The following is a 16,100-nucleotide window of genomic DNA, read 5'->3' as shown; positions in this document are numbered from 1 at the left end:
GGCCTAGACCCTTCTTCAGAAATCAGAAATTTCTGAAGAAGGGTCTAGGCCCGAAACGTCAGCCTTCCTGCTCCTCTGATGCTGCTTGGCCTGCTGTGTTCATCCAGCTCTACACCTTGTTATCACCAATAAGCTATATGTGTTTTTTTGATGTAGCATCACACAACTGATGAACAGGATTCAGATTCTGTTGAGGGTTGAGGGTTAAGGATAGGGTAGCTGCAGTTTGTCATTGCTAGCTTCCTCCAAAATTAGTTTTTCAAATATGCAATTTGTTACAGTGAATTTCATACTTCATTCAATGTTAAGTATGTGCTGATGCAGGCTGGTCAATTCTTACCAATTACAGTTCCAGTCTCATCACATTGGGAAGACAATTCCTCTATGTTTTCTGAGGGGTAGATAGAGGATTCATTTTGTAAAGCAAAATACATCACTCTAGGATATGATGCTGTGCATCTTCAAAGTACCTGATGAAACGTAGCCTCATCATAAGCATAGGAGTGTTCTGTACTGCTCATAATTAGCACAGAGTCCCCAAACTGCAGCTTATGCCGTTTTGGTGCCTGGCAACCCAGTCCTTGGACTTGCACAAATGTTTCATTCACAGGTTTGTTCTACATGAAAATTATGGTCTTGAAAATTTAAGGAGTGTTTTAAATGCTTATTATGGCTAATTCACAAATCACAATATATGAGAAAAGCAGTCCTCAAAATATTTCTTCATATACACCTATGCAAACAACAAAGATGAAAGGCTGAGAAATCGGTGCGGGAAGCTTGATAACAAGGGAAAGACTATTATAAAGCCAAATGTTACCAAAAAAAGAGGTGGTAAATTCATACCCGCATTTCTTTAAGGTCATGAAAGTTGTTTCCCACTCTGACAGAGACCTTGCTTGGAGTATAGCTTTCATCTGATTTGTAGTCTGCATAAATACATAGGGTTTTCACAGTTGTTTTCCGTCTATAAAACAATCAAGTTAATTACTGTAACTGCAGTATCAGAAATACATAGCTTAGTGGTCAGGTGCTTGTTGTAAGAACAGCTGCTTTTTTCTTTTTGCTTTGCTTAAATTAACTCCAAACAGATGTAACTGAAATCTATAAAAATCAAAATGAACATAACTTAATGTGCAAAATTGTTAATTGTGGGCTAGCAAAGTAGTTGTATGTGTGGGGCCTCGAGGCCAACCTGGATGTTGCCCTCAATCAAACAATCATACACACATGTACTTCTCACCATGATTTTGAGAAAGCAATCCAGATTATGTGATCAAATCCACATCCCCACCACAATAACCACTACTCCCCACCCCATCACCTCCACCCATTTAGCCCAAGGCACAGTAGATAATCATGGTATTTGGAAAGCCACTTTGGTTCAGATCAGCCAATTCACTGCAGACTAAACAAATAGTGTACTTACCTGATTTGTTTGATGTAATTTCACCAGTTGGCATTGTCCATTAACACATCAGAAGAACCTTTATGTATTATAAAGTATGTTTTGTTTAGATACTAAAACTATTTCTGCTTTCAAATCACACAGGAATATAATTTACAATTTTTGAATCTCTGTAGAAGCGTAGAAATTAGACAGCCATTTGGCTCACCTTGTCCATGCTGACACATGACACCCAGATGCCCTTTCATATCTCATCCATTCTCACAACTGTAACTGATTCTTTAATCAATATTGCTACCCCCCCTTCTTGTTATCTACTCTATCCTTCTGAAAACTCTATATCTAGGAGCTGCCAATTCTGCCCCTCCTTTAGCTAGGTTTCTATTATAGCAATGACATCATGCTGCCATGTGTACCCTTAGTTCATCTCCCTTGTTTGTAATGTTCATTACACTGAAGTATAAACAATTCAACCCCATCATGGCAGCATGGGCAGCATTGTGACTCCGTGGTTAGCACTGTTGCCTCACAGCGCCAGGGACCTGGGTTCAATTCCAGCCTTGGGCGGTTGTGTGGAGTTTGCACATTCTCTGTGTCTGCGTGGGTTTCCTCCCACACTCCACAGATGGGCAGGTTAGGTGAATTGGCCATGCTAAATTGCCCATAGTGTCCAGGGACGTGGGGGTTAGATGTGTAACCATGGGGAATGCAGGGTTACAGGGGTATGGGGGATGATTCTGGGTGGGATGCTCTTCAGAGAGTTGGTGTGGACTTGTTGGGCCAATTGGCCTGTTTCCCCATTGTAGGGATTCTGTGATAATTTCCTTTACTGGACCCTTATAATGCTCATTTTTTTTGACTTTCCAAGTCACTGACTACATCACCAATTAATGCTCCACCTCTTGTTTCCTGATCTGAATCTGATCCATCCAAGCCTACACTTTGGTTTCGATACTCCTGCCATACCAGTTTAAAACCGCACCATGTAACAAGTAAAAGCGCCCACAAGGAGATTTGTCCCAGCTCTGCCTAGATGCACGAAATGCATTTGAGGTATACTCACTATTGCAATGCAGCAAAACGAGTCATCTAATTTGTGCACAGCTACAGGTAGCAATGTGATTATTTCTTTATTCTTCCTTGGGATCTCACTGACAAAGCAGGATGTTGTCCTTCCCTAATTGCCCTTGAATTGAATGGCTTCCTCAGCCATTTAAAAGAAGATGAAAAGGAAGAGAAGCGGAAGAGGAAGAGAGAACAGCTGTTATTGTCACATATACTTAATGAGTACAGTGAAAAGTTTATATATTGCCAATTACAGTGACAACTTAGGTACTTTTGAATCTAAGGACAGCTTCTTTAGTTATAAGATTTAGACAATACATAAATAAAATGTCCAGCATTACTGAAATAAAAGTTCCATACAGCAGACCACGCAGGCACAGATTCCAGTCCGCACAGGGCCCTGGCTCCACAACACCTGGCTAAGCACCATGCCAGGAAGCCACTGCAGGAGGCTGGAAGTAGACATGCCAAGAGACTGCTACGGGGTGGGGGGGCCGCCATGCCAGGAGGCCCCAACAGAAGAGGCTGCTGTGCCAGGCTGGAAAGTCGCCATACCAAGCCAGGAGGTTGCCATGCCAACATGGGAGACAGCTGGAGGCTGGGAAGCTGCTATGCTACAGGAGGCCAGGAATCGTCGCAGGAGGACGGGATTTGTGCTCACCAGAAGCTGGGAACCATTGCACGCTGGAGGCCGGGAGTCAAAGAGGAAAAAAAAGGAGGAGAAAAGCACTGAGGAAGCAAGAGATGAAAAAGAAGAAAAGAAGAAGAACGGACAGAGCGGATGAGCTCCGGCTGGAATGTCCTACTCTGTCGCCATCTTGTCAAGTTAAAAATCAAACACATTGCTGTAGGTTTTGAGTAGCATGTAGGACAGAATGGTAAGGACAGCAAATTTCTTTTCCTAAAAAGGACATAAGTGAACCAACAGTTAATAATTGTTATGGTCACCATTACGGTGTCTTGTGTTACAAATTTATGATTTGAATTTTTCCATGGTGACTTTTGAATTCATATCCCCAAAGCATTCATCTGGGCCTCTGGATTACCAATACAGTAACATTACCAGCATTTGACAGCAATGACTCATTCCAATAGTTTCAAGGCTATTTTCTGTGACTTCCATAGTGATCACAGTTATTTGGTGACTCTAGATCATCTCAAACTGATTGCAATACCTCAATGGTGATGAATCAGTTAAATGTGATAATGATCCAAGAATCTGCTTTTAAAAATGTAGAACAAGCATTGGCCATGATACTGGGAATTACTTCTTATTTTTTTCAAAATAGTGCCATGGGATCTTAAATCCACCTGAAAAGGACTCAGTACCTCCAAAATCTCCAGTGTGAGTCACAATCAAGTTTTTTTTATGCTGAAATCTCTAGAGTGCAACCTTATATTAAAAGTTCATTCATGGCATATCTAGCAGGTTTGAGATTCTTGCTCCCTGTGTGAATGACAGTAGGGGCCATAAGATGAGCAACCTGGCCATCATGATACAGGGTGCCATTCTAGAAGGGGGAAAGAAAAGAAATGTGATTGCATTTGGGGATAATATAATCAGAGGAATACACACTGTTCTCTGAGCCAGGATCGAGTCCTGAAGGCTGTGCTTCCTGCATTGTGCCTGAAGCCATGAGCAAATTGGCACAGGGTCAAGACACAAAGAAGTAAACATGGGGCTCAAAGATTGGTGTGGGAGAAATGGGTTGAATTCGTGGGACATTGGCACCAGCGCTGGAGAAGGAAGGAGCTGTTCTGATGAGATAGGCTTCACCTTAATCATGCTGAGACCAAAGCAGTCCTAGAGAATTGTGTAATCATTTCTGGGGATAGGACTTTGGTGGTTCAGTTCATGCATGGAAACTTATCATAGATCATAGAATCACAGAATCCCTGCAGTGTGTAAACAGGCCCTTCGGCCCAACAAGTCCACACTGACCCTCAAAGCACCCACCCAAACGCATCCCCCTATAACCCACCTAATATACAAATCCCTGAACACTACAGGCAATTTAGCATGACCAATCCATCTAGTCTGCACATCTTTGGACTGTGGAAGGAAACCCACGCAGACACGGGGAGAATGTGCAAACTCCACATAGACAGTCAACCGAGGGGGAATTGAACCCGGGTCCCTGGCACCATGAGGCAGCAGTGCTAACCACTGTGCCACCATGCCACCCACTATGGAAAAAGTTAAAGTGGGGAGGGCTCAGCAGAGATTAGTAAAGTTTCCAGAACAAATAATAGGGCAGACAGTATAGAAAGGGTCAGGAATCTAACTTCAGGGGACAAAGTATGAGAGGGGGTGCAGTCAATGCAAGACTGAGGGCATTGTATTAAATGCACGCAGTATAGAACAAGGTAAATGAGCTTGTAGTGTAGATTGAAATTGGTGGGTGACTGTGTGGTGTTTGCATATTTTCCCCTTGTCTGCGTGAGTTTCCTCCTGGTGCTCCAAAGATGTCAAGGCTAGGTGGATTGGCCATGCTAAATTGCCCGTAGTGTTCAGGGATGTGTAGATTAGGTGGGATGCTCTGGGGGTTGGTGAAGACTTATTGGGCCAAAGGGCCTGTTTCCACACTGTAGGGATTCTATGATTCTATGACAGGGAGGTGGGCAGAGGGGCAGGTTTGCCTTATTAGTGTGAAATGAAATTAAAATTGATAGGAAGAAGTGATAAAGAGTCAGAAGGCGTAGAATCTGCATGGGTGGAATCAAGGGATGCAAAGGAAAAAAAGACCCTGATGGGAGTTGTGTACAGACCTCCTAGTGGTAGTCAGAATGTCGGGGGAGGCAATAGCCTAGTGATATTATCGCTGGAGTATTAACCCAGAAACTCAGCTAATGTTCTGGGGACCTGGCTTTGAATCTCACGACGAAGAAACAGATTTGAAAAAAAAAATTCTGGAATGAAGAATCTTCAGATAACCATGAAACCATTGTCGGTTGTCAGAAAAATCCATCTGGTTCACTAATGTCTTCAGGGAAGAAAATCTGCCATCTTCACCTGGCCTGGCCTACATGTGACTCCAGACACACAGCAATGTGGTTGACTCTCAATTGCCCTCTGAAATGGCCTAGCAAGCCATTCAGTTGTATCAATAAGTACAGAATTTAAAAAAAAAATGAAACTGGACACAACACCAGGCATCGACTTAGGCACAGGAAAAAGACAATGGCAGAAGCAGCCCTGCAAAGTCTTCCTCACTAATATCTGGAGGCTAGTGCCAAAATTGCGAGAGCTGTCTCACAGACTAATCAAACAACAACCCAACATTGTCTGTGAGGTATGATTCCGTGAGAATGACAATGTCCCAAACAGCAGTATCACCTTCCCTGGATATGTTCTGTCCCACCGGCAACAGAGGCCCAGCAGAGGTGGTGGCACCATGGTATACAGTTGGGAGGGAGCTGCCGGGGGAGTCCTCAACATTGACTCCAGACTCCATGAAGTCTCATGGCCTCAGGTTAAACATGGACAAGGAAACCTCCTACTGATTACCATCTAATGTCCTCCTTTGGCTGTTAAATCAATACTCCTCCATGTTGAACAATACTTGGAAGAAGCACTGAGGGTGGCAAAGGCACAAAATGTACTCTGGCTGAGGGATTTCAACATCCATCACCAAGACTGGCTCGACACTCGAGCTAGTCGAGTCCTAAAGGACATAACTGCTAGATTGGGTCTGCAGGTGTTGACAGAACCAACAAGTGGGAAAAATATAATTGACCTCATCTATATCAACCTGCCAGCTGCAGATGCATCTGTCCATGACAGTATTGGTTAAAGTGACAACCACAGTCCTTGTGGAGATGATGTCTCTCTTTTACATTGAGAATAACCCCCACTGTGGTGTGTGGCACTATCACCATGCTGAATGGGACAGACTTTGAACAGATCTTGCAACTCAAGACTACTGGGCATCCATGAGGTACTGTGGGCCATCACAGCAGCAGAATTGTATTCCAGCACAATCTGTAACCTCATGGCCTGGTATATCCCCCTCTCAATCATTACCATCAAGCAAAGCAATCAACCCTGGTACAATGGAGAGTGCAGGACTTCATGCCAGGAGCAGCACTAGGTCTTACAGAAAATGAGGTATCAATCTGGTGAAGTTACCAAACAGCATAAGCAGTAAGTGATAGACAGAGCTAAGTGATCCCACAATCAACATACCAGATCTAAGCTCTGCTGTCCGGGCATATCCAGTTGTGAATGGTGGTGGACAATTAAACGACTCACTGGAGGAGGAAACTCCACAAATATCCCCATCTTCAATGATGGAGGAGCCCAGCACATCAGTGAAAAAGATAAGGCTGAAGCATTTGCAGCAATCCTCAGCCAGAAGTGTCAAGAGGATGATCCATCTCGACCTCCTCCAGTGGTCTCCAGTGTTACAGACACCAGTCTTCAGCAAATTCCATTCACTCCAAGTGATATTAAGAAATGGTTGGAGACACTGGACACTGCAAAGGTTATGGGCCCTGATAACATTCTGGTAATAGGACTGAAGACTTGTGCTCCAGAACTTCTTGTTCCGCTAGCCAAGTTGTTCTGGTACAGTTACAACACTGACATCTACCCAACAATGTGGAAAATTGCCCACATATATCCTGGACATAAAAAGCAGGACAAATTCAACCCAGCCAATTACTATCCCATCAGTCTATTCTTGATCAACTGCAAAATGTTGGAAGGTGTCATCAACAGTGCTATCAAGCAGCACCTGCTCACTAACACACTGACGCCCCGGTTTGGGTTCTATCAGAGCAACTCAGCTCCTGACCTCATTACAGCCTTGGTTCAAACATGGACAAAAGAGCTGAATTCCAGAGGTGAGGTGAGAGTGATAGCCCTTGATATCACCGAATATCACTGCATTTGACCGAATGTGGGATCAAGGAGCCCAAGCAAAAATGGGATCATTGGGTATCAGGGGGCAAACTCTCTGCTGGTTGGAGTGATACCTGGCACACAGGAGGATGATTGTGATTGCTGGAGGTCAGACATCTCTGCAGGAGATCCTCAGGGTTGGGTTCTAGGCCTAACCATCTTCAGCTGCTTTATCAATGACCTTCCCTCCATCATAAAGGTCAGAAGTGGGGAAGTTTGCCAATGGTTGCACATGTTCATCATCATTTAGGACTCTTCAGATACTGAAGCTGCCCACGTTCAAATGCAAAAAGATGTGGACAATGTCCAATCCTGGGCTGACAAGTGGCAAGTAACATTTCCACCACTCAAATGCTAGGCTATGACCATCACCAATAAGAAACAATCTAATCACCGCCCTTGAAATTCAATGGTGTCACCATCACTAAATCCCCCACTACAACTGGGGGTTACCATTGACCTGAAATTGAAATGGACTAGCCATATGAACACAGTGGCTACAATAGCAAGTCAGAGGGTAGGAATACTGCAGAAAATAACTCACCTCCTGACTCTCCAAAGCCTGTCCACCATCTACAAGCCACAAGACAGGAGTGTGATAGAACAATCCCCTTTTGCCTGGATGGGAGCAGCCCCAACAACACTCAAGAAGTGTGACACAGTCCCAGACAAAGCAGCATGCTCGATTGATATTACATCCACAGGCATCCACTCCCTCCAACCCAATGCGCAGTAGCAGCAGTTTGTACTATCCACAGATACACTGCAGAAATTCACCAAAGATCCTCAAACAGCACCTTCCAAACCTACAACCACTTGTCTAGAAGGAGAAGGACAGCAGTATGGGAACACCACCACCTTCAAGTTCCTCTCCAAGCCATTTACCATCCTGTCTTGGAAATGTATAGCTGTTCCTTCACTGTTGCTGGATCAAAATCCTGCAATTTCCTCCCTGATGGCCTTGTGAGGTTAACCTACAGCAGGTGAACTACAGTGATTCAAGAAGGCAGCTCACCACCACCTTTTCAAGGCAACTAGGGACAGTAATAAATGCTGGCTAGCCAGCGACACCCACATCCCACAAAAATGAATAAAAACAAGAATGTGGGGAAGAAAATTAAACAGGAGATAGAAAAGGTATGTAGGACTTCAATATGCAGTGGACTGGGAAAATCAGATTGAATTATTTGCAGAATGTCAATGAGATTTTTTTTGGAGCAGCTTGTGGTGAAGACCACCATGGAACAGGCAATTCTGGATTTGGTGATGTGTAATGTGGGAAACTTGAGGTGAAGAAACCCCTGGGAGAAGCAGAAATCAGATGTAACAGTGTTACAATTGAGAAAATGTAACTACCAAAACATGAGGGAGTTGCTGGCCAGAGTTGATTGGAAAGGGACCCTAGCAAGGAAGACAATGAATCTGCAATAGCAGGGGTTTCTTGGGGTAGTTCAGGAGGCACTACATAAATTTATCCAAAGGAAGAAAAAACATACTAAGTAGAGGATGAGGCAACTATGGCTGACAAGGAAAGTCAGGGGCGATATAAAAGCAAAAGCATACAATATTGTGAAGATCAGTGGTAAACCAGAGGATTTGAAAGCCTTTAAAAATAAGCAGAGGATGACTAAAAAAGGAACAAGAGGGAAGAGATGAAATATGAGAATAAGCTAGCTGGTAATATAAAAAAAAAATGATTGGAGGAGTTTTTTTGATAGATAAGAGGTCTGAGAAAAGCAACAGTGGACATTGGACTACTGCAAACTGAGGCTGGACAAGTTGTAATGGGGAACAAAGAAATGGTGGAGGAACTGAAAAGATACTTTCCATCAGTTTTCACTGTGGAAAACACCTGCAGCAGAACAGAATTTCAAGAGAATCAGGGAGCAGAGGCAAGTATAGTGACCATCATTAAGGAGTAGGTACTGGGAAGCGGAAAGGTCTGAAGGTGGATAAATCACCCGGAGAAGATGAACTGCACCCAGAGCTTTGAAGCTCATAGCCAAGGAGATGGTAGAGGCATTTATGGTGATCTTTCAAGAATCACTCGAGTCAGGGAGGTCATAGAGAACTAAAAAAATGGCTAATGTAACACACTTTAAGGGAGGGAGGCAGAAGAGAGGAAGCTATAGACCAATTACCCTGACTTCAGTGTTTGGAACGATTTAGACTCCATTACTTAGAATGAGATTGTGAAGTACTTCAAAGTGCATGGTAAAACAGGGCTAAGATAGCACGGCTTTGTCAAGGGTAGCCCACGCCTGGGTTGTTAGATTCTTTGAGGAGATAATGAACAAATTAGACTATTGAGAGTCAGTGGTGTGACCTATTTGGATTTCCACAAGGTGCTGCACAGGAGGCTGGTAAATAAGAGCCCAAGGTATTAGACGCAAGATACTGGCATGGGTAGAGGATTGGCTGACTGCCAGATGGCAGAGAGTGGAGCTAAAGGGGTCTTTTTCAGGATGCAGCTGTTGACCAATGGAGTTCATCAGTGGTCAGTGTTGGGACAACTATTAATGTTATACATTAATAATATTGATGAAGGAACTGAGGGCATTGTGCTAAGTTTGCAGATGACAAAGATAGGTGGAGGGGCAGGTAGTGTTGAGGAAGCAGGGAGGCTGCAGAAGAATTTGGACAGTCTAGGAGAATAGGCAAAGAAGTGACAAATGAAATACACCGTGGAAATGTGTCAGGTTTTGCACTTGGATAGGAAGCATAGAGGCGGCAACTATATTTCTAGGGGAAGGGCTTTGGAAATCTGAAGCATAAAGGGATTTGAGAGTCATTGAAACTTACAGAATACCAAGAGGCCTGTATAGAGCGCACATAAAGATGTTTCCACTCATGAGAGAGATTAGCACACAAGGGCACAGCCCCAGAGTGAAGGGATGACCTCTTAGAACTGAGATGAGGGAATTTCTTCAGGCAGAGGGAGGTCGTGGTGAGCTGCGTTCTTGAAATGATGTAGTCTATTTGGTATCAGTAGACTCACAATGCCATGAGGAAGAGTTCTAGGATTTTGACCAGTTACACTGAAGGAGCAGCACTATATTTTCAAGTCAAGATGATGAATGACTTGGATGGGAACTTGAGGGTGGCAGTGTTCCCATGTATCTGTCGTTGTAGATGGTATTAGTAGGGAAGGTACTGCCTAAGGAGTACTGGTAAATTTTTGCAGTGCACCTTGTAGATTTGTACACATTGCTGTTTCTGAGTCACAGTGATGGAGGGAGTGAATATGCAGGGATAAGGTGTGAATCAAGTGGCTGCTTCATTCTGGATGATGACAAGGTTCTTGAATGTTGTTGGAGCTGCACTCATTCAGGCAAAGGGTGAATATTACATCATACTCCTGACTTGTGCCTCATAGGTGATGGACAGGCTTTGAGGCGTGTCAGGAGGTGAGATACTCACTGCAGGATTCCTAGCCTCTGACTTGCTCTTGAGGTCAGTGTATTTATGTGGCTAGTCCAGTTCACTTTCTGGTCAACGGTACCCTCCAGGATGTTGAACTTGAACCCACATCTTTTAAGTGAGACGAAATAGTATCGGCAACTGAAACACTTCTGATAATACAAAAGATGTGATTCCTAAATCAGTTGTAACATTGTTGCATCCTGCAGCCCAAAGCTTTTCATTGTTACTACATCAATTAAAAAGTTTAACAGGTTCCTGCTGGCACTGGAAAGTGCCCCTAAAATAAATAATGGATACTAGAACTGAAACAGTAGCTGTCCCACAATTCACCTCTCATGACTAATTATTGATCTAGACATATTTTACCTTTATAAACTAAGTTTAAATATTTGAATTAGAACATATCTTAAATATACTGGAATAATATTTGCTTTAAACATATAAAAAGCTGATACCAAGTCAATACTTTTCAATTTGCAAAGTCAGAAATCACACAATACCAGGTTATAGTCAACCAGGTTTATTTAAAATCACCAGCTTTCATAGCACTGCTCCTTTGTCAGGTGAAGTTTCAATTTTCACTCATCAGGACCAGGACACAGCAAAGAAAACAAACTTAGATAAAGAATGTCAATTATCCTGCCAATTGGTTATATCAAGGTTGGCATGGTGATGTAGTAGGAATTATTAACTGTCATTTTAGTTTGCCCATTAAATTCAGTTCAGGAAGCTAGGCTCTGATTGGCTAGGGCATTGGCGTGGGAAATTCAACAGGGTTTGGCAGCCTTCATAACCCTTTCTTCAATGACAAAGGTATCATATATGGGCAAATTCCTTTTGCCTACAAAGAACAAGGTCTTGTGGGTGAATAAATGTGACTTATATCATGCGTAAATAAATCCCAGTTTATCGCAAGCCCGATTGATAATCTTGAATTGTTTTCCAGTATAATTCTTACAGTCAAGATTATTTAATAAACTGTCTCCAATAACAGAATCACATCAAGTAATGGACAGGTATTGAGGTTTGCATGCATAGGTTGGTGCAACACAATACCCGCTGTGGATGGTCAATGGAATGTGTTGTTTGATAGAGTCCACCAGTCACTGGAACATGTAGCCTACATTTACACCAATTTCTCTTCCAAGCAACTCAACATCATGCCTTGGAAATATATCGTTCATTGGGTCAAAATCCTGGAACTCCCTCCCGAGAGGCATTGTGGGTGCCTACCCCAACGGACTGCAGCAGTTGAAGAAGGCAGCTCACCACCACTGCCTCAAGGGGAACTAGGGATTAGCAATAAATGATGGCCCAGCCAGCAATGACTGTTTTAAAAAAAAATCCCAATGTTAGAGGAATCATTATTTTAAATATTGCATTCCCAGGGTAATGCTGATTCTAAACACACAACGTGTATACTGTCTTGTCAAGCCAAAGGAGATTTCTTTCGGTCTTGAAATTTTAAACTTTAAAATGGTAATAGGGGTGGGTGATTAATCTTTTTCATAGGCAGCTATTTTCTACACTTGTGTATGTGTAATTTGGTTTAATATTGTCATTTTATTTTCTAACAACTATATTTTTCTTTAGTTACTATTTTACATGTTTTACATTGCTGCATCTTCATTATAAAATTATAAAACCCTTGTATGTGATTAGTAAACACTAGTCTTTTCATCACATGCATACTGCATATGACTTCAATGAGAATTGTTTCTATAGGACAATATGAAGGAACAGGCAAGTATTTCTTTGTCCACCTATGTAGCTCCTGCTGAGCCCCTTCACTATGTCTTATACAGACTCAATTTACAGGAAAGGTGAAATATAAAATCTGGCCAGAATGCAGTGGACTAACTATACTGAAACAAATTACCAAGCTTTTAATCAGCAAATATTGCATACAACCATATACTCATACCTGAACTGAATGTTAACAAGATGAGGCTGAGATCCATCTGACTGCCAATATGTTTCCAGGTTATCATCACGTAACTGATCCACACCAAATCCTGTTGAAGCAATTAAAATCTATCAGTTTGTTACATATTCTATCTAATAGAGAGTGAAATGTTTCACTATGTTCAACTGATAACTGCTTACAAGTGTAATGTGACCTATTACATTTGGAACATTAGCAGCAACAACTTTTTTTAAAAGTTCCATTCTTAGCTTGATACATTTGTATTCTTTGTAAAAGTTCCCATAACACAGGCTGCAGGTATACATCAAAAACAGAAGTTTCTGGAAAAGCTCAGTAGGTGAAGAAAAAAATCAGAGCTAACAGTTAGGGTCCAGTGACTCTTCCCTCAGAACTGATGGTAGCTGGGAAAGTGTCGGCCTATGTGCAGAAAATAGGGAGGGGAATAGGGTTGGGAGTAAACGATAGGATAGAGCCGGAAGATAGAGAAGAGCAGTTGGACAGACAAGGAAATTGATAACAATCTGGCTAGGAGGGTGAATACTTGTTCATGGGGACTATTAGTGACTAACAACAGATGGTGTGTAATGGCAGGCTATGTGATAACAAGGCCTGGTGTGTGGGGCAGGAGGCTAGGACATGGGAGAGTTTAGGCCCTAAAACTATTGAACTCGATATAGTGTCCCCAGGGCTGCAGGGTCCGCTAGTGGAAAATGAGGTGTTGTTCTTCTAGCTTGCTTTGAGCTTTGCTGGAACACTGCAGCAAGCCAGAGACAGAGACGTTGGCCAGGGAACAGGGTGGTGTGTTAAAGTGGCAGGCAACAGGTAGCTCAGGGTCTTTTTTGTGAGCAGCATGTAGATGTTCTGCGAAGCAGTCACCCAGCCTACGCTTTGTTTCCCCAGTGTAGAGGAGACCATGTTGTGAGCAGCAAATGCAGTAGATTAGATTCTGGGAAGTGCAGGTGAAGTGCTGCTTCACCTGGAAGGCACGTTTGGGCCTTTGGATACTGGGGAGGGAGGAGGTAAATGGACTGGTGTTGCACCTTTGCCGGTTACCGCAACAGTGGTAGGTAAGGACAAGGGGAACCCTACCACTGTTGCGCGAGGGAAAAGAAGGGGTGGGCGGGGAAAAGAGTGTGGGAGATGGGTCATACCAGGTTGAGGGCCCTGTTGACAACAGTGATGGGAAATTCTCGGTTGAGAAAGAAAGAGGACATTTTGGAGGCTCCCTTCTCGAAGTTGGCCTCATCTGAACATATACAATGGAGACGGAGGAACTGAGAGAATGGAATCTTTACAGGAAGCAGGGTTGAGGATGTATAGTCCAGGTAGCTGTGGGAGTTAATGGGTTCATAGTTGATATTAGTAGCCAGCCTATCCCCAGAAATGGAAACAGAGATGTCGAGGAAGGGAAGGGAGGAGTCAGAGATAGACCAGGTGAAAGTGAGGGCAGGGTGGAAATTGGAAGCAAAATCCATGAAGTTTTCCAATTCCGGACGAGAGAGGGAAGCATATTGGTATATTGGAGATAAAGTTATGGGTGGGGGCCAGAGTAGGACTGGAACAAAGAATGTTCCCCGTACCCCATGAAGAGACAGGCATAACTGGGGCCCATGCAGGTACCCATGGCCACCTCTCTGACCTGAAGAAAATGAGAAGAGTTAAAAAAGAAGTTGTTGAGGGTGAGGAGGAGCTCAGCCAAGCGGAGGAGGGTGTTGGTGGATAGAGACGGTTCAGGTCTTTGCTCCAGGAAGAAGTGGACAGCCTTAAGACTGTCCTGGTGGGGAATGGACATGTAGAGGGATTGCACATCCATGGTAAAGAGGAGGCAGCTGAAACCTGCAAACTGGAAGTTTTGAAACACACGTAAAACATCAGAGAATCACAGATGTACTTGGGCAGGGATCGGACCAGGGGAGAGAAGACCGAGTCAAGGTGGGAAGAGTTGAGTTCTGTGGGGCAGCAGCAGGCTGAAACAATGGGTCTGTCCAGACAGTCCTGTTTATGGATTTCAGGAAGGAGTTAGAAGTGAACTGTGCGGGGCTGGGGGACTACCTGCTTGGTAGCAGTGGCGGGGGAGGTCACCAGATGAAATGAGATCAGTTACTGTAATAGATGCAGTAGCCTGATGCGCCATGATGGGGTCATGATCCAGGGGAAGATAGGAGGAGGTATCTGAGAGCTGGCGTTCAGCGTCTGCAATGAAGAGGTCGGTATGCCAGACTACAACAGCACCACCCCTATTGGCAGGCTTAATAACGAAGTCAGGGTTAGATCTGGGTGCATGGAGTGCAGTCAGTTCGGAGTGAGATAGGTTGGATTTGTTTGGGGGGGGGCGCGGGGAAACAGAGAAATTGAGGTGACCAATATCACATTGACAGTTCTCATTGAACAGATCGAGTGCAGGTAAAAGAGAGCAGGGTCCAGGTGGAGGGAGAATGTTGGAACTGGGTAAAGGGGTCTGTGGGACAGGGAGAGGACTCACGTCCAAAGAAATGGGCGCAGAGACAAAGCTGGTGGAAGAAGAGTTTGTCGTCATGTCGTGCCTGAAATTCGTTAAGGTGGGGACACAGAGGAATAAAGCGGAGGCCTTTACTAAGTACAGAACGTTCAGCATCAGAGAGTGGAAGGTTAGGAGGGATGGTGAATACCTGACAGGAGGTGGGGTTGGGAGAGGGGATTGAGTCAGAGGGAAGGGGAGGAGAGGAAGGTTCCAGAGGGCTATGGGTATCTTTGAGTTGTTGCATCTTGTGGGCCTTGATGCCTGAAAGGAAAATAAAATGTTTCTTGTTAGCATGACGAATGTACTGGAGGATGAAGTGAAACTGCAGAGTGGTGCAATCCTGAGCCAGTGTCTTGCGATGCAGTTGGAGAGAAAGGTCGAGAGTGTGCATGCGACGCTGCATGGCAGTGAGGGTGGATCTCAGGATGTGGCTATAGCAGCTGTCTGTGGAATATTGAACATCACGGAGATATCTGTGATACTGGGAGGACTCAAAACATGAGGGATGAAACTTCAGTTGGAATCCATGTGGGTTGAGTCTGAGCCGGAGACAGTCACTGAGGAGTGTGATATGGCTGCGGAAACAAGTTTTAGCAAATACTTGATCAAACACCAGTATTAACAGTGAAATTAATGTCAGTGGGCAAGAAGAAAGATTGCAACAGAAATCCTGTCGGAGAGAGGAGCAGAACTTCAAGACGGGCATGCCTAGAAGAGATGTGGCAGTGAGTTAAACACTAAATAAAAACGGAAAGAACTGCAGATGCTGTAAATCAGGAACACAAACAGAAGTTGTTGGAAAAGTTCAGAGATAGTAGGAACTGCAGATGCTGGAGAATCCGAGACAACAAGGTGCAGGGCTGGATGAACACAC

The 16,100-nt window shown here is 43.8% G+C and overlaps 1 protein-coding gene across 1 annotated transcript in view; it reads right to left on the bottom strand.

Moving 5' to 3' along the window:
* anapc10 (anaphase promoting complex subunit 10) overlaps positions 1–16,100 on the bottom strand; it is a 45,606-nt gene that overhangs the window by 27,531 nt on the left and 1,975 nt on the right. The window contains exons 2-3 of the mRNA XM_048604572.1: positions 12,724–12,814; positions 847–967 (exon numbers count right to left, since the gene is read on the bottom strand). Of these exons, the coding sequence (XP_048460529.1) occupies positions 847–967; positions 12,724–12,814 (212 nt within the window). The remainder of the gene's footprint in view (positions 1–846; positions 968–12,723; positions 12,815–16,100) is intronic.

Source organism: Rhincodon typus, chromosome 1 (assembly GCF_021869965.1).
Source record: "Rhincodon typus isolate 14 chromosome 1, sRhiTyp1.1, whole genome shotgun sequence".
NCBI classification, from domain to species: domain Eukaryota; kingdom Metazoa; phylum Chordata; class Chondrichthyes; order Orectolobiformes; family Rhincodontidae; genus Rhincodon; species Rhincodon typus.
The sequence above is the reverse complement of the archived record's forward strand: the minus strand, read 5'-3'. Positions and strand labels throughout refer to the sequence as shown.